The sequence below is a fragment of the Rhopilema esculentum genome, chromosome 10, assembly GCF_057945365.1.
Source record: "Rhopilema esculentum isolate cy_ngs chromosome 10, ASM5794536v1, whole genome shotgun sequence".
In the NCBI taxonomy this organism is placed as follows: domain Eukaryota; kingdom Metazoa; phylum Cnidaria; class Scyphozoa; order Rhizostomeae; family Rhizostomatidae; genus Rhopilema; species Rhopilema esculentum.
This window is the reverse complement of record NC_142824.1, coordinates 6,712,827-6,735,526: the sequence shown is the minus strand read 5'-3', so window position 1 is coordinate 6,735,526 and position 22,700 is coordinate 6,712,827. Positions and strand designations below refer to the sequence as shown.

At 36.1% G+C, this 22,700-nt stretch overlaps 2 protein-coding genes across 4 annotated transcripts in view; one reads left to right on the top strand and one right to left on the bottom strand.

Annotated features, from left to right (window-relative positions):
- LOC135692784 (uncharacterized) overlaps positions 1 to 19,826 on the top strand; it is a 26,873-nt gene extending 7,047 nt beyond the window's left edge. The window contains exons 5-29 of one of the 3 annotated variants that reach the window (XM_089110830.1): positions 20 to 837; positions 1,201 to 1,308; positions 1,823 to 1,859; positions 2,239 to 2,348; positions 3,081 to 3,158; positions 3,493 to 3,609; positions 4,453 to 4,563; positions 9,545 to 9,616; positions 9,901 to 10,005; positions 10,202 to 10,233; positions 11,016 to 11,106; positions 11,282 to 11,378; positions 11,704 to 11,750; positions 12,193 to 12,283; positions 12,628 to 12,766; positions 13,313 to 13,414; positions 14,010 to 14,070; positions 14,498 to 14,533; positions 15,534 to 15,601; positions 16,352 to 16,440; positions 17,140 to 17,206; positions 17,589 to 17,668; positions 17,819 to 18,123; positions 18,563 to 18,725; positions 18,979 to 19,826. In XM_089110830.1, coding sequence (XP_088966956.1) covers positions 20 to 837; positions 1,201 to 1,308; positions 1,823 to 1,859; positions 2,239 to 2,348; positions 3,081 to 3,158; positions 3,493 to 3,609; positions 4,453 to 4,563; positions 9,545 to 9,616; positions 9,901 to 10,005; positions 10,202 to 10,233; positions 11,016 to 11,106; positions 11,282 to 11,378; positions 11,704 to 11,750; positions 12,193 to 12,283; positions 12,628 to 12,766; positions 13,313 to 13,414; positions 14,010 to 14,070; positions 14,498 to 14,533; positions 15,534 to 15,601; positions 16,352 to 16,440; positions 17,140 to 17,206; positions 17,589 to 17,668; positions 17,819 to 18,123; positions 18,563 to 18,725; positions 18,979 to 19,034 — 3,080 coding nt within the window. In that variant the 3' untranslated portion in view covers positions 19,035 to 19,826. Of the gene's footprint in view, positions 1 to 4; positions 838 to 1,200; positions 1,309 to 1,822; positions 1,860 to 2,238; positions 2,349 to 3,080; positions 3,159 to 3,492; positions 3,610 to 4,452; positions 4,564 to 9,544; positions 9,617 to 9,900; positions 10,006 to 10,201; positions 10,234 to 11,015; positions 11,107 to 11,281; positions 11,379 to 11,703; positions 11,751 to 12,192; positions 12,284 to 12,627; positions 12,767 to 13,312; positions 13,415 to 14,009; positions 14,071 to 14,497; positions 14,534 to 15,533; positions 15,602 to 16,351; positions 16,441 to 17,139; positions 17,207 to 17,588; positions 17,669 to 17,818; positions 18,124 to 18,562; positions 18,726 to 18,978 lie in introns of all 3 variants that reach the window. The other 2 variants (XM_089110829.1, XM_089110831.1) reach the window with 2 other exon arrangements.
- LOC135692795 (uncharacterized) lies at positions 18,813 to 22,700 on the bottom strand. The gene has a single exon (XM_065211106.2). It carries the CDS (start codon positions 21,801 to 21,803, stop codon positions 20,379 to 20,381), a length of 1,425 nt encoding a protein of 474 aa, XP_065067178.2. The 5' UTR covers positions 21,804 to 22,700; the 3' UTR covers positions 18,813 to 20,378.

The following is a 22,700-nucleotide window of genomic DNA, read 5'->3' as shown; positions in this document are numbered from 1 at the left end:
ACAGATGATAACATCGTAGAGGAGAAAACTGTCAAAAATTCCGATGTAAATGAAGAGGAGCGACGTCACGTGCCCCGTGAGAAGCAACGAGATGCCTCAGAAGTTGCCAAAGAGCAAGAAGCGAGTTTTGAAGCATCAGCGACGGTTTCAGCGAAAGATGGCAACGTGGAGTCGAAGGTGGATGAAAAGAAGGAGGAAGAACGATCAATTTTTGAAGGGTCCTCAGAAACATCACCCATTGTCAGTGAAGATTCAAATGGAAATGTCAAGGAAGCGGTTCCAGCAGTGGTCGAAAACTCAGTTGTGAGTGAGCAAGTCAGCAAGCAGACTGAACATGAAGAAAGTTTAAATGCAGAGACTAACTCGCATGAAAAAGAGAGTCAAGCCGATATTGGCTCTGTAGCAGAGGACCCGGACTCCAGTGTCAATGTGGTGTCAGATAGCAAGACACATAGCTCAGGTACTGAGAAAAGATCGGTTGCTGAAGAGCCGGATCAGCAACATGAAGGGGACGTAACCGGAAAAGATCAAAATGGAAACCCGGACATTTCCCATATGTCAGAGGAAGATGCTAGGGACGCCTTGCTGGAAACATGCCATCACAATCCGAATATACCAGATTGTGACCGATTGCGCGGCACAAAGATATATCGAAAAAAAGACAATTCAGATGATTCCGAAACGAATTCAAAAAATTCTTCTAAGGATGAAGAAAATATCGGAAAACTTGAAAGAGCATGGAGAAATCTTGTCAAAATTATGAAACGCATCAAACTGATGAAATTAGGTGTCGTACGGCTGTTTCATGGGCCATTAAGTGTCATGGGACTGGAAGACGTGAGTTACTGTAAATTATTAAAGAAGTACATCTTTCTCCTTTGTTTTTTAGACTTTCTTTTTGCTCCAGTCTTGTTCAAGTCTCAACTTTTTTAAACTAGACCTTATTATTTAAAAGGTTGAATGAACTTTGTGAAAAATGTGTGCTTGCACTTAAGTACTTTTATTTGTTGACTCGTCGAACTCGTTATAGCTAATGTTAAGTGGCACGAATGAGGAACTATGTTAACTTTATGCAGCCAGGCATGCTGAAACCCCGTAATAGATCTCAATTCTACTCGCTTTCAGTAAGTTTTGACAACCGTTGTTAGTCTTGTGTAAATCTTGCCATTTGTGATAATATTTTGTTTAACCTTTGGGCAGATATCGCATTGGATTCATGAAGTGGTAGAGCAAGCCTCCCCCGAAGTCATCACCATCACCGTTTGCTGTGTTCTCCTCATAATTACGTTGCTTTTGAAATCAGCTCTGGTATGTTAAAGCGAATTGATAACGTTTTGTAGCTTGCATATATTAACTTGCTTAATCTACTTAATAAAAACTGAACGTTATAAATATGGTATGAACTCATGCTGTTGAACATTGCTTCAACCTTCGGCATCATTGAATACATTGTGAAAAGGCACCGTGAATAGCAGTTACGTCCTTATAAGGTTAAAAATCGTTTATCGATTCTACTCTTAGGTCAAATCTTTGTTTGCTTCTTTATTTTCACCGTTGTTTTAAAATGATATCAAATCCATCTTAAAGGGGCTTTTCCAGGAATAAGTAACCAAAATACATAACACTATCGACCAACTTGAGCCAAACTGAAACTCTCAATTACATCGTCTCACTGTGACCACCGGCTGTGTAGCCCTTTTAAGCCCCGTATTTCGATCAGATTTTCCATTAGATGTATATTCAAACTCATGAATATTCTAGTAATGAATATAGTGTATTTTCCATTTTCGTAAATGACAGTTCATCTGTATTTTTCTTACAGGTTCCAAAACATGTCACTGTTGGGCCAAGTGCCTATGGTAGGTTAATGTTTATTCTCTAATCTTCATTTCTTTATCTTTGAGTTTTGTTGCAAATAGAGTGGATAAAAGATTTATTGCAGTGGGAAAATAGTCGTCATAATTTGAAATTTGTCTTTATAATTATCACTTTTTGAAGTGAAAAATCTAAACTTGCCGTCAATAGCAATTCTAGAGGCACTTTTGTGCACAGCATTCATATGCATACCTATTTGTTGAATGTGCATTGAGATTGGGAGAAAAATAATTGTTAGGGATGACATATTAATGGTTTTTTATTACTCTTTGTACATCTTTCTCATGAAACAAAATAATTATTTTTCAAACATTTCTTCGTGAATGTAATGATTGTTTACTAGAAATCTTATTTATTCATTAGATGTGCACAAAATGCGGCAGAGTAAACAGAGAATTCTGCAAGAAGATACTGAAGACATGGAAAAGGAAATAAGGCGTTTGCGAGAAATTGTTGAATCAAAGGAATCGAAGGTAGGAAGTCATGCCTGGCTAAGGTACATATTTCAACGCCATTTTGCAAGTTTCCTCTCACTTTTGTCTTTCTTTTTCTTCTTCTATTCTCCATCTTCTTCACATTCTCCTCCCTGATCTTTCTCTTCTTCGTCTTCTCCGCTTGCTCAATGTTCTCCATCTTCCTCTCTTCATTCTTCTCCTCCCTCTCCTTTTCTTCGTCTTCTCTTTCTTCTTCTTGATCTATTTCTTCTCTTTCTTATCCTCCTTCGTCTTCTTCGTCTTCTTATATTTTTTCTATCCTTATACTCCTTTATTTTTCTTCTTATTTTACTTATTCTCCTTCTGCTTCTTCTTATTAATCATTTCCTATTCCCACTTTCTCTGCTTCATCTTTTGCATTTTCCACCCCTTTTCTTCCTCTTTCCCCATCCATTTATATTCTTCTTGTTTTCCTTCTTCGTCTTATTCGTTATCATCTTCTGCTTATACCTCTTCTTCACCCTCCTCATCGTCTCCTCCCTCTTTCTCACAGTATTTTTTATCAACCTCTTCTACTTTCTCTTCTTCTTTTTTCCATTCTTTTAGCTATCATCCTATCCTGTTAAGAAAGTAGTCTTTTCCAAGCATTTTCTAGCAGAATGAAGTTGCTACGGAAAAAAGCTTAACTGTTTTTTACTTACTTAAGACCTGGTTTCTTTATTGGCTTAGTTCTTTTGATTGTATCTTAATGTTTCTATATTTTATAAACAGATCGGTTCAGGAGACAAAACAGTGAAGAAACTAGAGAAATCATTGCAATCATTACAAGATATGTATGAACAAAAGGAGGTATAATTTGCTTCTTTCTACTTTATCTGATTAGCGTCGCTGGATCTAACCATCTTCTTGTCTTGTTTAGCCCATAATCCTTCTTGATGTAAAAAACTTGTTTTTAGTGATTGTTTGTTTTTCTTGATAAATTCTAGTTAGATTTTAGCACCTATTTGTTTATGTCATCACTTGGAAATCACCAAACTTTAATGTAGTTCTACAACTCTTGCAAGTATAGTTTGGTTCTTGCATTAGAACTTACAATACTCCTTGTTGAGAATACATAGCTATAACCAACATGCTTTTTGTGAAGATTCCTGGTTACTTCAGCTAAGATATTTTGCTACTTTAGCTTCAGGATGACAAGCTACGATCATCTCATGCCCAACGCAGCAAAACATCCATGTACACTTCGCCACGACTTTCATCAGTATCATCACCTTTGTCATCAACACAGAAAAGATCAAATGTAACCATACATGCATCCATTAATTCATTTTTCCATATTAGGCTTTACATTTCAACATGATAATTTTTGCACATCAATTTGTAATTTTCAATTGCTTTTAGTCTAAAGAAATTTAAGCTTCAAACTCCAAATGATTTTACACAGTTTTTACACATCTTTGAAGTTAGCCCTTGACTAAATCTTAGTTGAGCTGCACCTGGAACGTAGTTGAACAATCTATGAAATTTTGAGACATTGAACTTCATTAAACTTCTTTGGTGTCATGTCATTTACTGTCATTTAGAGTGACCACTGAGAAATGCTGTCAAAGCATCTAAATTGGTGGTCTAGATTAAAAATTTTATCGCCTATATGGCATGTAGAAAAATGTGTAATACACAACTGATTTTAACTCAGTAATTATTTAAAATTTCTTTTGATTTTTGTCATTATGAAATTCACCTTTTGAGATTTATTACTTTTAAATAACCTCTAACGATTTTTGGAATCACGTTATCACAAGAAATGTCCCTCGTATTACATCTTTTCAAGATGAACATTTCATGGATTTCATTTCATGATTTCACTGTATGAAACATGCCTTTAAAACTTGTGTTCGTTCCTTTCGTCCGATTGTTGGAAACTTCCACGCCCACAAGTGTAAGAGAACCAGAATCGCTTCTGTAGTAAAATCCTTTCTCTAGGAAAATATTATGCATTTTAACTCTTTTGGATATTTTCCAGATGAATTAAACCTTATTTTGCATTTCATTATTGCTTACAATTGTAAATGATAATAGCATATTCTTGGCCTGCAGTACTAGATATCCATATGAGTTAATCATTATTTTGTTTTCTGTTTAGATTCTTCTAGCAGATATTCGAAAGGAAGTCGAGGAAGGAAAAACTCAACACAAGAAGTTGCAAGAGTTGATTGATGAAAAAGAAGTTGAAATTAAAGAAGCAGATAGCATGGTATAGCTTCTATTTGCATTTTTCAAAGATTTCCTTACCGTTTATCTAATAAACAGATATCTAGGGTCTCTGTGTACTTTTACTTGCAAAAAAGTAATGGAAGATCTGTGTATTGTTAAAAATACTTCAAGCCAGAAGGAAAACCATCTATAAACCTTTTAACTTCAACACAAGTAATGTATATTCCTTCATATTTACGATTAATGTGGATATTAAAAAGTTTCAACAACCATGTGCAGGTTAGGCCATACATCATTCTAAGAACGAAAACAACAACAACAACAACATTAAGAGAGCTGATACTGCTCAATAAATTGTTCAGTTTTTCTTATTGAATTCTAACAGCCACCCTTGAGCAATATCGGCTAACTTGAAATGTCAATAAGTCCAAGTTTCAAGTTCATTTGATTAAAACATGGATATGGTACAGCTTTTGTCATTATGTCCGCTAACATATCTGATGTTCTGCAATATTGAATATCAACATCTCCTGAAATGACACGCTCACGGCAAAACAAATCATGTATCTCAATATGTTTAGAACGTTCATGGTACTTTGCATTCTTTGCAAGCTGTATTGCTCCTTGGTTGTCTTCAAAGATAACAGTAGCATCCTCTTGTGTAAAACATAAATCAGACAACAAATGTCGCAACCATATACATTCCTGTGTGGCTTGACTTAATGCTACAATTTCAGATTCTGTTGAAGACTTTGCAACTGAAGACTGCTTCTTTGTACGCCAACTGATTAAATTGCCACCCAGGTTAAAAACATATCCTGATGTAGAACGCCTTGTATCTAGACAGTCCCCCCAACTTGCATCACTATACCCACTCAAAATTGCATGACCGTCATTCTTCTTATAACATAGTCCATGATTAACTGTTCCTTTTAAATAACGTAGCACACGCTTTACACCAATCCAGTGCTGCTTTCCAGGATTTGACATATATTGACTTAATAACGAAACAGCAGCTGACAGATCAGGACGTACAGTAGTCATAGCATATGTCAAACAGCCAATGATTTGCTGATAAATATCTTTGTCAACACATTCTTCATCAATTGATAATTTTGAAAACTTTGTACCTGGCTCCAAAGGTGTTTTAACTGGATTACAATTTTCCATCTTAAATCTTTTTAGAATGTTCTCAATGTACATAGGCTGACTTAAAGACATAGTTCCTGCTGAACGATTTCGCTTGATTGATATGCCGAGAATATAATGAGCCTCTCCTTGGTCAACAACATCAAATTTCTCACTGAGTTGAACCTTCTCTTTCTGCAGCATGCTTGTGTTATTTGATGCAATTAGTATATCATCTACATATATTGCTAATAGCACATACCTTTCTCCCTCTTGCTTAATGTAGATGCACGTATCTGCGGTGCTTTGTTTAAAACCAGCTGATCTCAAGTACTCATCAATCACTTTATTCCAACAACGAGCTGCTTGACGTAATCCATAAAGAGATTTTCTCAATTTGCACACATAATCAGGATGTTTCTCATCAATATAGCCCTCCGGCTGTCTCATGTAAATTTCTTCTTCTAAAGTTCCATTTAAGAATGCTGTTTTTACATCCAATTGGTGCAATTCAAGGTCCAATAATGTAGTCAAAGCCAGTACAGTCCTTATGGTCGTAAAACGAGCAACAGGTGAAAAAACTTCATTAAAATCAACACCTTCTTCTTGACTGTACCCTTGTGCTACTAAACGTGCTTTGAATCTGTCGATTGTTTTGTCAGCTTTGCGTTTGACCTTGAAAATCCACTTACATCCTACAATATTCTTGTTATCAGGAAGAGGTACTAAATCCCATGTGTGTGTATCAACAAGAGACGTAAACTCACTATCAGTAGCTTCATGCCATTGCTTACTATGTTCACTGTGCCATGCTTGGTAAATGTTGTCTGGTTCATTTACTTCTGATGTCAGTGATTCAGCAAGCTTACAATGATGCAGTAATTCATTTGTTGGACGCAATGCTGATGGACGTTTGGCTGGCAATGAACGAACTTGATGCATAAAAGTATCCTCATATGTAGCACCCACCTGAGCTGTATTTTCCTCCTGAACCAAATTATCTGTTTTTTCTGACACATCTCTACTCACTGGTGCATCTGAACTTTGATCAGAATTATCCTCAGTCTCATCATCTTCATCATCTTGGTAATTACCGCCACAATAATCAATTGATACAAGATCCTCTGCAGGTTCAACTGGATGAATATTCCTAATATTCTCCATGTCACACAAAAATTTATCTTCATGAAAGATGACATTACGGCTAACAGTTACTGCTAGTGTCTGTGGATCTATCAAACGGTATCCCTTTACATCATCTGAATAGCCGATGAAAACTTTAACTTTAGCTTTCGCATCAATTTTTAAACGTTGCTGCTTTGGAACATGTACAGTGGCAAGACACCCAAAAACATGCAAATGTGACAAATTTGGCTTTTGTCCATGAAAAATCTCATAAGGTGTTCTTCCATTGATATATGAATGAGGTGATCTGTTCTTGAGATACACAGTGGTACTCAAAGCTTCTGCCCAAAACTTCTTAGGTAATTTTGCATGATGCAACATAGCACGCATATCCTCAGATATTGTTCTGTTAAAACGCTCTGCAACTCCATTTTGTTCAGGCGTGTATGGAGCAGAATACTGATGTTGAATGCCTTTCTTTCTGCAAAACTCTTTCAATGCCTCAGAAGAATATTCACCTCCATTATCACTTCTGATAATCTTAACTGACTTTCCTGTTTGTGCCTCTACCATTGCAACAAAACTTGTTAATTTTGTAAACACTTCTCCTTTTGTACGTAGCATGTATACAAAAGCATAACGTGATTTGTCATCAATAAATGTGCAAACATATCTAGACCCTCCAATTGAATCAACTTCAAAAGGTCCCATGACATCACTATGCACTATTTCCAATATTTCTTCTGAATGAGATGAGCTTGATGGAAATGGGTTTCTGTGTTGCTTTCCTTGAGCACAACTTACACAGTGGCTGACTTTCTTGATAGGATTGACACCTTCTGCTACATCTTGTAATTTACTTATACTGTCCTTGCTTATATGACCCATGCGTTGATGCCACAACTGTAGAGAGTAATCATCAAGTGGTTTTACCTCTGCAACACAAACACGATTTGGCAATACTACTTTAACTCCAAAAAGCTGCTCATATTTCTGTCCAACACCTAACACTTTGCCATCTGCAACTATCTTACAAGTTCCTTTGGTAAAAGTCACACTAGCTCCATGCATTGTCATTGAATGCACTGACAAAAGATTATCTGTAAGGTCTGGAACACACAAAACATTCTGGAGGTCTACAAGCATTTCTCCATGTTCAAGTTTTATTTTCTTGATACTGCCTTCACCTACTGCATATATCATATCACCGTTTCCCGCCAATCTTATTTCTTGTGGTTTCTTATAAGCACAATAATCTTGAAGCAAACTTTGGTCAGAAACCATATGCTGGCTTGCCCCAGAGTCAACAATCCAAAATCCATTCATTTTGAAATGATTGCTTGTTGTAGATAAAGCAAATGCAACTCCTTTACTTTGATCATTTGTAATTTGGGCAACTTGAGCATTAATTTTAGAATATCTTGATTCATGTGATGCATTCTTTTCTTTCTTTTGTGGATTTCTACAATCCTTTGCAAAATGCCCCTTTTTCCCACAGGCATAGCACTTTAAATGCCATTTTGGTTTCGGTTTTGGCTTTGTAGCTGAAGCAAAATTAGCAACAACTCGCTGGCTTTCTGTATTGCTATCTGCTAGACGATCAGCCTCATTAAGCAACAGAGCTTTCACATTATTAAAGCTTAAACTGTCCTCTCCAGCGACATCCAACGAAACAATCAGAGATTGATATCTTTCAAAAGGCAAACTGGCTAGAAGTGTCATTGCTAAGTCCTTATCATCTAAAGACTCTCCTAACTCCTTCATTTCATTTTGGAGTTCACACAATTTTCTAATATGGATATGTATATCACCACCATACTGAAACTCCAATTGATAATACTGCTTTCGAAGACGTATCCTTTGCATAAGAGAAACACGTTGGAACTGATCCTTTATGACTTTCCATGCTTCCTTAGCGCTTTCCACATTGTCTATGTGTACTTGAAGCTCTGACTCCAAGCTTGTTCCAATAAAATACAATGCCCTTTGGTTTCCTTTCCGCCATTTTGACACTATATTGGCATCCACGTTTTCACCTCTTGGCTTGACCTCTGAACCTTCCACAAATCCCCATAAATCCTCACCCATGAGGAACCATCTCATATGCCTTTTCCATTCATTATAATTGGAACGGCCTAACTTGGGAAAATCGAAAGTTCTAAGTGCCTGACCTTTCGTATTTGACATCTTGATCCACACAAAGTAACAATCAAAATATCAATCCAATTTGCACAGCGTCTTGCAATCGCTCTGGGCCCATAACCTGTTAAAAATACTTCAAGCCAGAAGGAAAACCATCTATAAACCTTTTAACTTCAACACAAGTAATGTATATTCCTTCATATTTACGATTAATGTGGATATTAAAAAGTTTCAACAACCATGTGCAGGTTAGGCCATACATCATTCTAAGAACGAAAACAACAACAACAACAACATTAAGAGAGCTGATACTGCTCAATAAATTGTTCAGTTTTTCTTATTGAATTCTAACATGTATTAACTTACTCAATAAGGCTGGTTGCTCTAGTTTTTTAGCTGATTGCAAGAGTTGCAGTACATCTGTTACTATACATCGATACTTGCCTTCATTGTACTAATATTTTGCCAATGTTTCTTATTTTGCCAATCCAAATACTAGCTTTTTCAAAGTAATTTCCATGGAAAACTTCTTTTACTGGAGATGGTTAAATTTTTTGAGATGCTTTTTCACTATTATTGTTGTGCATGAACAGAGTTGCAATCTCTTATGTTTATATTATTCAAAGGTCTCGAGGCATGAGAACGAAATTGTCAGACAAAAGGACATAAGCGACGCACTTAACGATCGACTGCAAAAGGTGAGGAAAGCATTTTATGTATGTGATGTATTAAGATGTCTTTAACCAAATAGGAAAGGGCTTTCTCCTGCCTTTTCGATTCTTTTTGTAGACATGTCAAGATAAATGCACATTAGTGTTTTCCTAGATGACTCAGTTATTTCCTGAAAGACGTGTATAAGGACTTGGTATACGAAGAATGTTTTCAGAATTATCGATTATTTAGCCAACCCAATAATTTTGCTAGAAACACCTGAAATTTAAAAAAGGTTTTAAAAAAGTTTTTAATATGTTTTGAAATTTAGGTTGTAGAGGAGCTAGATGTGAAAGACGGAGTTGTCATGGAATTACAAGAAAAGAACGGAGCACTTCACGTGGAATTAGAAAATCTTGAAATGGAGCGACGCCAGGTTTGTTATCTTTATATTAAATTATATTGTATAACATTATATGCTATTTTATGACATGATATGCTATTTTATGACATGATATGATATAATAGTATATAGGGGTATCCACTCCATATTGAGTTATATTGTCTGTTTTGCATCGGAATTCATTTGTATCATCCAATTTGTAATCAATGCCTGTTACATGTTGCTTTAGGTTGAGAAAGAAAGGAAAGAAATCCAGGAGAGGTAATTGCAACTATTTTCTCAATTTTATTTCGTAAAATTGTACATAAAAACATATTATCAACTTATAGCAAGACCAGCAAAATTTTATACCTTGACATTCAAAAACGCGTTGTAATATCGCCCAAAAGCTGTCCTTTGCTAAAACCTAAAACACTGTTCTATCTTGGTGCTCATGAATGGCTGAAAGTGCATGCTAATTTTCTACTTCCATTGTACTGGAAACAATTGCTTTTCCTCTTTTTCCTCTTTTTCCTCTTTTTCCTCTTTTTCCTCTTTTTCCTCTTTTTCCTCTTTTTCCTCTTTTTCCTCTTTTTCCTCTTTTTCCTCTTTTTCCTCTTTTTCCTCTTTTTCCTCTTTTTCCTCTTTTTCCTCTTTTTCCTCTTTTTCCTCTTTTTCCTCTTTTTCCTCTTTTTCCTCTTTTTCTTCTTCTTCTTCTTCTTCTTCTTCTTCTTCTTCTTCTTCTTCTTCTTCTTCTTCTTCTTCTTCTTCTTCTTCTTCCTTTTTATATCATTATAGATTTTCATTGTTTATTGCTTTTTACACGGTCATATATCAAGTTTATTGCCTAAATCAACTGAACATCGACAGAAGGTTTAATAGGACGATGTTGTTAAGAAATCTGGCAATGTCGATCAACTATTGTCGAATGATAATCGACAAAGCATTCTGTCCAGTCATTCAGTATGATGCCTGACTTTTAAAAGAGTTGTTGGCTTATAAGGTTGGGGCTTATAAAGTTTTGAAGTTATTGCAAGGCTCTTTAAAGTGTGATTTCTTGGTAGGTGCAAGGAACTCGAAGAAGAATTAAAAGCCAAAGAAGAGGAAAATGGAAAACTTCAAGATGAAATTGAGGAGAAGGAAAACGAAGTCGAAGTAAGGCCTAGTCCTTTTTAAATTCCTATCATTACATTTGATTTGTCTTCTATTTCGGTGGGAGAACTGAGGAAGGAAACTGAGGGATATGGGGTTATTTTTTCACGCAATATGTTTTAAAATTACTATTTTCACCAAAGCCTAAATAGTCACTTACAGTAATTTATCTTCACAGGTCCTGCGTGACTGCATGGCGCAAATCAACAATGGAAAGCTTGATGGAGAAGCCATGGAAGATTTTGATACCCCAGAGGAAGATCCAGACATAAAAGGTAGTTTTCAAGTCATTTCTATTATTATTAGAAATATCATGTGCACTCTATCTGTAAAGTGAACGAAACGACATGTTTCCATTGTTATTAAGACTTATTGAGAATTGGATTCCAAGATTTATTTACATTTTTGTTAGTTATTATTAGGAAAGTCAATCCTAGAAAATAAATTTCTCTTACTTTAAAACATGTAAACAACTATAAGTTTCCAAATCACGTATTTTGCTCAGTTACATGAAATTAAAAATTGAAGTCACTCTCTGTGCCTCTTATATTCTCAAGTTTTTATTAGATACTTACATTTTTGTGTTGCTTTGTCAAACAGAACAACTTAAGACAGAAAGATTGAAACAGATTGTTGAGTCAACCCAGGTAAAAATGACATTCTAACAACTTTAACATGAAGAAGATCAATTTATGCTACTTCTCTCTCTTTTGGTTTTGTTAATGAATCTTTTAGCATTGCTTGTAAAAATATCGAATGGGCTGTAATTCTTATCTTTATAATTGATAGATTTTTCTTAAAAGATTTATTTTAAGATTTTCGTGCATTTCACCTGGTAAACTTATTAGTAATATTCACATCATTGTTCTTAGGTCGCCCGCTGTTGAAAGGAAGCCATTCCACTTTAATAAGTCTTCGTCATTGGCTAGACTAGATATAATACAACTGATAATTTTTCTATAATTCTAGCACGTAAAAATGGAACTCTTAAACAAACCAAAACCATCGCCTTGCTATCTCCCGTCAACCTTTTAGAACTTAGATGCCCATCGGGTACATGTGACTCCAAAATAATGTTTTGATTCCTAGGCATTAGCAAATCTTAAGAAGAGTGAAAAAGAGAAAGAGTATTTCCAGGAAGGGTATCTAGAAGAACGGGAAAAGAGAGAGAATGCAGAAGGTATGCAAAGATATTGAAGCCAACCCTTCTTAAAACGAATCATAATTGACTTGATTGTTAAAAAGTTTGTTATATTGTGTTAATTGAATGCATAGTTAACTGACTTTTAACTCTTCGAATTTATTCATCTATGAAAAACATATCTGGGAGCTTTTTAATTGATGTAGCCTGGATAATTCTTTCTCAAAATATAATCACATACAATTTGACAGTAAGTGGTCAAATTCTTCTCAGATTTCTCTACTTCTTGTCAAAATTCCTCCAGTCTTTGACAAAAGGCTGACCTTTTTCTATTCAACCTTATTCTGGTTTATTCATGGAAAGATTAATCAAACTTTTTCTAGAACAAGTCAAGACGCTGCAAACTGATATTGAAAAACTTAGCAAAGATGTCAATACATACAAGACAAGTTCAACTGAATACCAGATTAAAATGGAGACTCTGCAACAGTATTTCAAGCAACAAGTGACTGATTTGCACAGGTTTGCTTCTTTGAATCTAAATTTTGTTCCAAGGTTAGCGAGCGTAGCTAGATACAATGAGCAAAAACGTTTGCCTAACTATGTTCCAGCCTCGCGGTTTCACACCATCAGTTATGAAGTAACTGCTTTTCTTAGTGAAAAGCCTAATTTTTAAGTTACCAAAGTCTACTTTGGTTTTTAGCTCTTTTAATAATGATACTGTTGAATCCTGTTAAGTCATACCCCTGATTACTTAGACTTTCACTGAATCGGGCAGATTCTCAATTCCCATTGGGTTTTCCCACCTTCGTACCCCGTATCAGTCGGACTTTCTCTAAATCTTTATCATTTCCTTAAATCCCTTTAAGAGCTGACTTTACAGGGTTCTTCTGTATGTAGTTTTTAGACGAGTCAAAAGTTAAAGACTGAAATGGAAAATGGAAAAACTTACAATGCAAATATCACTATCATTAGGTTTACAGATGATGAAAACAAGTATTGATATTTAATTCTTGCTAATACTGATGTTCCGTATTTTTACAACGATTGAAATATTTCTTCTTAAAGGAAACTGTCCGATGAAGAACAAAGTCGAATTGAATTTCAACGGAAATATGAGAGTGTTGTCAGTCAATCAAGCTCTGCTGTGGAGGAGACGGAGAATGTAAAGTAAGTTCATTTCTTTTAATGTGAGTTGAGAGGTTGTTCGAAATTTTTGATTACTGAAAGCATTTCTGCAGATTGGTAAAACTCTTGCGTTTGCTTTTTATAGCATCGAAAGCAAAAAGGACAAGATTTTTTTAGTCTGTATGTAGTATGGTAGCAGCTTGCTACAAAGGCTGTAAATGGCTTTGAAAAAAGCAATCATTTTACAGCATACTGGAAGCTTTTTTGTCTGACATTCCTCAGAGTATAAAACGTCAGAATAAGGTTCCGAATGAAAAGATGGAAAATATGTACCCAGAAAATATATACCTGGTTTGTCTAAAAGGTATTGTCCGATGGCAGTGTCACTGGTTTCGACTGTGTTTTAGCCTTGTGGGCTTGGTGGTCGGAACGCAATTCAAAAAACATTTTATTTTCCACCTTGTTCTTTCGAAACCTTATTCTGACGTTTTATACTCTGAGGCGTGTCAGACGACAAAGCTTGCATTATGCTGTACAATGTTTTCTTTTTCGAAAGAAGTTTTCAAACTTTTTACCGCAAAAAAATTGTTCGCTAATAACCGACTTAAATACTATGAAATTTTCATTGCTACCATAGATTACAAAATGAAGATTTGAAAAATGAAATTAAAGAAATGGAGCGAGGCATCAAAGATACGGTCAGTTGTTAAAGTTACTGCTCTGTGTTTTTTGGTCTATTGCGTCTTTTTGTGACATCCCAAGGCAGCGATAGGCGATTTCCTGTCTTAGTGGAGTTAATACTCGACGATCATCTTTGAAACTACCTTTGCATCGTTGTAAAGTTTTAAAGCGACATATATGAAAAGACGTCTTCCATAATTTTTTCGTGAATCCTTGAACAGCCAGAATACATTTGAATTAAAATCCTAAACAGAATCTTGACCGATAAACTTGTCGGTTTTTTCTTACGTTGTTTGCCACATAGAGAAATTTAGATGTTAACCCAACTTAACCTAAATCTTATTTTTATTGAAATTATTTTTTTGCTCGAAAAATTGTGACATTGCTTTTCACTTTATTTTTAGATTTATGTGTTTATGCCTTTATATCCTTATTTCATTTTAGAAAATGGCTTCTGAAAAGGAAACACACGAATTATGGGTTGGTAACATATTTAGATTTTAATCGCAATTCATCTTTGAAATTTCCTTTGTAGACAAAACATCCTTACTTCTTCTACAAAGTATGTAATTTCTATTGGCAACCAAGTTGAAAATTAGATTGACCTGTGCTGGTTTGAAAAATCGAATATGTCTCATTCTGGCAGCTGTCTTCTCTTTATATTTCATGTTCCAAACAATGTTACTCTGCAGGGCAAGTGCCGTCAGTGACACTTGCCAGTTACTTTGCTACTTGTTACCTGTACTTTGCAGATAACGCTCCTGGTTCCTTTAAATTTTGTATTTTCGAACTCCCTGGCTGATTCATTTTCGACTGTCTTGCCTTTTGTTCAGTTTGGGCATCATAGTTGTCCCCTTCTTTATAACCATGTTTCGTATATGATCGTTAAACACCGCTTTATACCACAACTCAGTTAGGTCATTTTGCTCCTATTCGACGTAGACCTTAAAAATCATTGTGTTTAATACTGTATACTACTACTTATACAAAATGAAGCGTAGTTCATACTTTAAGCCGATTACTCTTTAGCAAGCCACGCCCTGACATAATTTTATTGACCTCCTGATCAAATCAAAAAGTGTTATTCTATTTCAACTGGCTACGAAGGATCTTTTATTCTTAAATAATGTGTTTCTCTTTTAAGAAAGCGACAGTTGTAGTGTAGAGAAGTGACTGATAGAGCACCGAAGTGTGAAGTCATTTGTAAAACCTTCAACTGATTTTCCATATTTAGCGGCATTTCGTAATGCCTTTTTGGAATATATTGTCAAAATCGAAAAATTCTAAAAATATATTTTGTGACTTCATCGCTTCGGTACTCTATTGGGTACTAAGCCACCGCTATCCATGTTTATCGCATTCATTGCAATTCATCGCAATGCTGTTTATGGATTGAAGGCTGCAACTGTCATTAATGAAAGATAAACATAATTGTCAAAGATCGATTATTGTCACAAAAACTTTGCTTTTCAAATTCTAGATAAAAAATAGACAGATGAATAGAGATTTAGAAGAAATGAAAAGAGAAAGAGATATTTACAGAAAAAGGTGTTTATAGCTTAATTATTCTAAAATTTGTTGGATTAAAGAATTATGTTCTAACTTATATCGATCCTGTAATATTTTTACGTTAAATACAGTTAGAGCTTTATGAACACGATAACTTGCATGAATTTTTTTATCAAAAGGCCATTTTGAATTTTGATGTGAAGTATTGGATGCATGGTATGATGTGTTGCAAATAAAATGGGCAGTACTGCAGTCTGATGCAATATTAAGTTATACAATTCTCAAATGTGAAATTTAAAGAATTTGAAGGCAATTACATTTGTCAATGTAATGCAAGGGGAATTTAGTCAGATAAAACCCATATAGGCACATATAGGCCTTTTTATTAGGTTTAAATGCAATGACAGTACCTTAACATGCATGGCAAGAACGCGAGATTGCACACCTATATGCATACTCTGTGAGTTTGCTTGAGTCGAGTCTTACATGGTCTGCCTATTTTGTGGCATTGCAAATAACAAGAAGCCGGACCTTAATGCTTCGCCCCTCAGAACCAAGTCGAGCCAGTAACAGGCTACCAGACAGTTCCTTGGATTTTCCTAGGGTTGTGTGCAGCATTGAAAAATTCATAAAATAAGCCCTGGTTAAGGATACCACTTTTTTACTGTCATTTTGTTCATTCATTCATCTATTTCGTGCGTAATGAATTATCTTGATAACACCTTCAGTATTTGTACTGAGGCAAAACAGAACAATTATTTTCACTATAAAAAAATTGTTTCTTCTTAGACTGCTTGAAGCTGAGACGGCACGAAAACGATCTTCACCAATACCAGCCGCTGGAATGGAGAAGTCACGTGATAGCCCCGCTGGCAGTGGTATGTTTACGTATTATCTATCTGCAAACAATCTTTTGGTGGTACAAAACATGTTCTGACGTTTTAAACTCTGAAGAGTGTCAGACGAAAAGTTTTAGTTTACTAAATGTTTGCTTTTTTCAAAGCCATTTATTATCTATCTGTGCATTACGACTTTTGCTTTCTTTGAGTCAGCTAAGAGCTTTCCTTCCCCTTTCAACCATTGTTTCACACCTTAAAAGTTCCTTTATGATGAACTGAAATTGGCGCATTCCAAGTGGGTACACGCATATATTGGGGCATTCTATTGGCATGCGACAATAATAGGTTTGCGGCAAGAAACGGCGCATATTTTTTTGTTGCCGGGGCGAAATATCAGTTCACTTTAACCTTATTTTTAGATTTTAGAATTTGCTAGTTAGTTTATTTATGCTGGATTGCTCCTCGTCATATTTTATTGTTTTTACCTATATTTTGAAATCACATTTTTAATCGCAAGACTCGTAGAATACAGCTGATTGCCTCGTCAAGCTTCTCCTACAGATTTGATAAAGGCTATTCCTTGTGTTGTCGTTTTATCTTAAAAGATTTGACGCATTAATCAATTTTAATTCGAAAAATGTTTTCAGTTAATTACTGACATAAATGGTACTCACTAATTTAATTTAAAATTAATTAATTCTAATCTGGATTTTAATAATTAATCCGTATTTCTTATAGATGATGGAAGACCACAATCTCCGGGTTCACAAAAAAGCAGTGCATCAGGTTTACCAAACTTCATGTCGTAAGTTCATCTTACTTGCACCGGTTTATAAAGTCCATTCTCACTCTATTTTGCTATCATAGTTCTATTTTGCTATCTGAGGCTTTAGGCTGCCATCAAAGTTGTGGAACACCTTGCCTGGATCGAATAAAGCGGTCCTCCCGGAACATGAACCTGCACAAATCATAGATGTAAAAAACATCAATTTTCCTAAGCCTTGTTGTCAACTTGTTTGCGCCATGGGTTTTTTTAGTACTGTTGTATTCTCCTTCTTCGCTGTATCAGACAAATAGGTCTTAATTCTACTCAAGAAATGCTTGGTTTATTTCAACTGTAGCGTTTATTTCGCATACATACTGAGCATTAGAGATAATTTTTTATGCAAATAATATATCTATTTCAGTGGCCCTAGACCGATGTTTGGGATGGTTCCTCCTCCACCGCCACCACTTTTTCCTCGTGGACCAATGCCTATGCCAATGGGTAAGCGGATATCAATTACTTTTTAATCTTTGCTACCATAATAATAATGATCAGCATCATGATAATCATGATCATCGTTCATCATCAAATCTACATACAATTGACATGGAAAAATAGCTATAGATGACACCACGCCATTTTCATTTGTAGGCCCAATGCCACCGCGTCCAGGACCTTTTGGTCCACCAGGAGGAGTTCCATCGATGATGGGCAACCACCAGACACCTGTATCTCAACCACTTAACACAGCTGGTGGACCCCCCATGTCAACTGCAGGACCACCCAGTATACCGAGTGGGCCCTTTAATCCGATGGGCCATCCCATGGCATTTGGTGGCCCACGGCCAATGGGATACCAGGGGAATCCAGGAATGCCACCAAATAGCATGAATCCTTCTTCAACTGCGGGTAATCCTATTTTTAGCCAAAGTCAAGATATGATGTCACAAGCTCAGGTAATTTTTTAAGTTTTCATTCGCATTTTACATACCGAAAGAGAATTGCTTTGAAAAAAGCAAAAATTTTAAAACACAATATAGCTTTTTGTCTGACACTCTTTACCAGAGTTTAAAACGTCAGAATTAGGGTCAAAATCGTCAAGAATGATATATACCAAGTTATGGGTCGAAATGGGCCAATCAGAAAAAACGCGAACACTAGACCGTACTGCGTGCCTAGGGAAAAATTAAGTACCGCTTGAGTCTAAGGCTGAAGATGAACTCCTCTGCCTGCAGAATACCAAACGAGGCTTTACTGTTTGTCCTAGGCAGCAGTGAAATCAATTCACTTTTGTTGATTCACAGTTCACATTGTCTTACACCGGTGTTGAGGATGGATTTCCTCGAAAGAAGTCATACTTCTAGATGTTTATTACTATTGCTATTTCTTTTGTAGGGCCGAGTGCCAGGGCAAACAACTCCCAACATGCAACGGCGTTTCCCGCCTCAACAACAGACAATGCAAGGCCCAATGCATTCAACTCCCGTTAATTCGCCTTCACAGTCACAGATCTCACAGCTACCACCCTCGCACCCGAGCTTAGCTGCCAACCAAATGAGTGAGTCGCAGTCATGTATCACTCATCATTTTGTTACCTTAGTTAGCAAGAACTTAGTTAACGAGTTGTTAAGATTTTTGATCCTGATGAACTTTAATAATCCTAATGAACTGCATCCATCCTTTCATTTTAAAGCTTGTCTCAAAGTTTTTTGTCTGTTATTTAGATGTAAGAAGACTTGAAACTAGCAGTCAGGTTTTGGCAAAGTTTCCCGCTACTGTTTTGTTAATGATTTCTTTCCATTTTGTTTCAGATCAACATGGCCGTCCTCAGCTGCATAGAAGGACAACCGGGAGCAACGTATCATAGTTAATTCGGTATTTGAATATAGGCTTTCAAATTCAACAGATAATTATTTATAAAGGACATTATATGTCTTTAAGCATTCAATAAATCTACATGAACTGAAATTCGGAAATCGATTAATTTTCACAGTTTTTATTTCACGGGGTCATATTCCTATTACCCTTTCAATGTCTGTCGTCGCCCAAGGAAAGATTGTATTTGGCAGGTTCTAAAAAGTTTTTGGAACATTTAATTTTTCATTTAATTATATTGATTATAATATTTGTTTGTTTAACGGCCTATCATAACAGTTATTTCAATAAAGGCCCTAAATAAACACAAGGCTCCATTTTGTATTTGGTTGCATGAAAACACAAAAGGTTTTGTTCTACAAAATCTTCACACATCCATAGCTATTTACCGGATTTTATTGAATCCATTTAAAGGGAGGGAATTCTGAAGTATATTTTAGGAAACAACGAAGTAATATGCACCAGTTGAATAATGCTTGGCATTTGCACATATGTCTCATCTGACAAATAGAGAAAAGATATATTTTTATTTCGTTGTCCGCTTTGTAATGATATCAGGAAGGTCAAGAGTTTTTGTGAAATTCAATTTTATGCCCAGCTTGTAAGGTCGGGGAATATTTTCATTGTCTGTCATTATTGCTCACCAATTTTGAAAATTAAGTAGATAAAACTTAGTAAACATTCCTATTCATTGCAAATTATATTCATAAATCAATTTAGATGGAATTTAGAACAAATTGTGTTTGTATAAAGAGGTTGGTAATATGAATAACATGAATCACTATCCAGTTTTTTATTCATATTTCAGATAATCTAATGAACGTAATGAGTTTTTCAGTACATAATTGTAAGGATATGACCCGCTCGAGAAAGAATCTTAGGCGAAAAGAGCGTTTATCAGGTCAGATACAGCTATTTTTTTCGACAACACTTTGTTGGTGTTGTTGAAACACACAGATTAATATGCCTAAAGCGATTTAACTTTCAAAGTGCTGTATGAGGTCATTGTGGATGTCTCCAGTATTTAGGCCTTCGATTTGCAGCAACGCTCCTTCCGTCCTGACAACAATGCAATTGCGGAACATGCAGTGGTATACTTTTGAAGAAACTTTCGTATCAGCTCAGAGACCCATCTTTTATTTTTCTTTGCGAATTTCACGCGCACATTGTTATGTCACGTTTTCTTTCTGATTTTTTGTTGCTTTGTCTGACCAAAGTATCACCCAGTTCCTTGACATAATTTGTGACACTGCCAATATTTACTATGTTATTTCATCGATACCATGTTTGCCTTTATATACTTTTTTAATACCAAAGTATTTACTGGTAAAGGCACTCAGCCAAGCATTAAAGCCATGATTAGGAATCCGCCCCTTTTGGACCAGACCCTTAGCTGGTGTTCCCCAGGCCCTACGTTGCGTGCTGGGATAGTCTCTACTGTGCCTATTGCTGAATATTTACTCGTTTCCAGAGGAGTAGCTGGTCTGCTATCCAGCTGGGCGACTGCCTCGCCTGATCTTGCAAACGAAAGAATTGCCAGCTTTTTAAATGGCATTATGGCAGCGTATGAGGGTACCGTAAAACGGAATATAATCGTTTCGTTTTCAGATTTTGTTTGCATTCCTTGCAGTTTGTCACCACGATGTACGAACGACCGATAGGTTGTAAGTGAGTATTTTGGACTTGAGATAATATCTAGTTGAAGCGTATTGAGTGGCTGAGATTCGTCTACTTTCAACAGCGTGTAACACAATGGTTCTCCAAGATAAGTTTGGTCAAATATTGGAAGAGGCAAAATGCTTTTTACTTGAACACTGCTCTCGAGCTTTCCACCCGTTATTGCTTTAACAAATTGGTCTCTTATATGCTCTATGAGGATATAGGCCATTTGTGCGTGTGCAGGGACACTTGGGTGATAGTGATCCTTGGAGAAAAGGTATTCAAATGCCATCCCACTTTGATCTCGTATCAAGTATGGACAAATGGATTTAGTCCAACTTAGTTCAGTTACGTCATAATGCTTCGCAACTTTGATCTCTCCTTCCATATCGAGATCGCGACAACCTCTTTTTGACATTAAATCATTTCCATTAAAGAAATTCAGCAATATGATTTCCGGTTGTGATCGATAACGCAAGGTGTTTCTAAGGAACTGTTCCAGTGGCTGAGAAGCATTTTTGAAAATACCTTCATATCTCCCTACATCATTCCCTGATAGTTCCCAGAGAACTAAATTTGTGTTTGCTTCTTTGGGTAAGTGAACCGGCAAGCAATTTGCAAAGTAATCACTCCCCACGCCTCCAATAGAAAGGTCCCTTACAGTCATAGAAGATCCTGTGATAGGCTGGACAACCTTGTTCCACCAATCTTGCAGCGCATGGAAGTATACGCGCTTGCCTAGGCCCTTTTGTACGAAGGGCTGTCCACGAGAAATTGAGCCACCTACAACAGAAACGTCAATATTAAACCCTTGTTCTGCAATGCTGAACAATCTTGTTAACCGATTTCCTTCAGAGATAAAGCGCTTTGAGCGGTCAATGAGACCCTGATCTAGCATCAGCTCTTTACGATGTCTATATAAATTTTTGTACATCCATATTTCGGGAATATCTTGCTGTAGGGCAGTCAGTAGTTTTTGTTCAACCATCTTCATTGTTATTACCGGTTTAGCTGGTTTGGCGCATTCTACTATCTGTAGTAGAATCGATATTATACAGACTGGAACAAGCGAAATGGCACAATTAATACTAGTTGCGAGCATTTCAAGTTTTGGCAGTTCTCTGAGTCAAGTTCTAAGATAGGATAAGATAAGATAAGATCATTTAATTTCCGACATCATGCAGTCCAAGCGATGAATCTGTATCTTCCTGATTTCAATGTTGTTAAATGCTTTGACTGGCTGGGTTGGATTCTCTTCAGGTTGGATTTATTATTTCCACTAAGGCAGCTCTCTATCTGCAATTTCCCTGTCCATGTCCCTCCAGCTCTGAAATGTTACTTCAAATCACAATTCCATTGATACGTTAAACTCAAGGCACCAGCTTGACTGTAACCATTATTTCAAACCATTTTTTAAAATCAGGTTAATCCGCTTTCCAGTTATGTTGAAAATATCGTCTAAATAGTGTTTTGCTGTGAAGTAGTTTTTGGTGTGTAATTTCCCCTGAAACTTTGAGATTACTACTCGAGAAACATCCTAAACAATGCTTTTGTGATCTCAAATTGACCTTTCGCATCGTTTAATTCGGCTGGTACCTGTAGCCCGCGGTCTTATAACAGGCAGCTGGCAGTAATTCTTTTCATATTACATTCTACTTAAGACCATGCCTAATTACAAGGTACAGGAACCCCTGCGCCTCCGCGCACCCCACTGGCAGAGTGGGATGCCATTGAAGGCAGTACCCTCCTCCCCAAATAGCATTTCGTAATTCATGAAAATTGTATCGCCAAAATCAGATGGTAGGTGAAATAGACATTGAGGTATTTTCAATCATCGAGGATGATTTCGGTTGCATTTTGAGACTCTCACTTAGAAATTTGATACTCTTTTTTTATAAGAACACGAGCCTCAAATTTAGTCAAAAGTTAAGAACAAATTAAGGACAAGCTGAGGCTGAGCTTCTGCAAAATGCAATCTTGAACAACGTTTTTTCTCAAA

Excerpts from the sequence above, each read along its gene's own strand:
- LOC135692795 (XM_065211106.2), bottom strand. The coding sequence starts at position 21,803 with ATGCTCGCAACTAGTATTAATTGTGCCATTTCGCTTGTTCCAGTCTGT.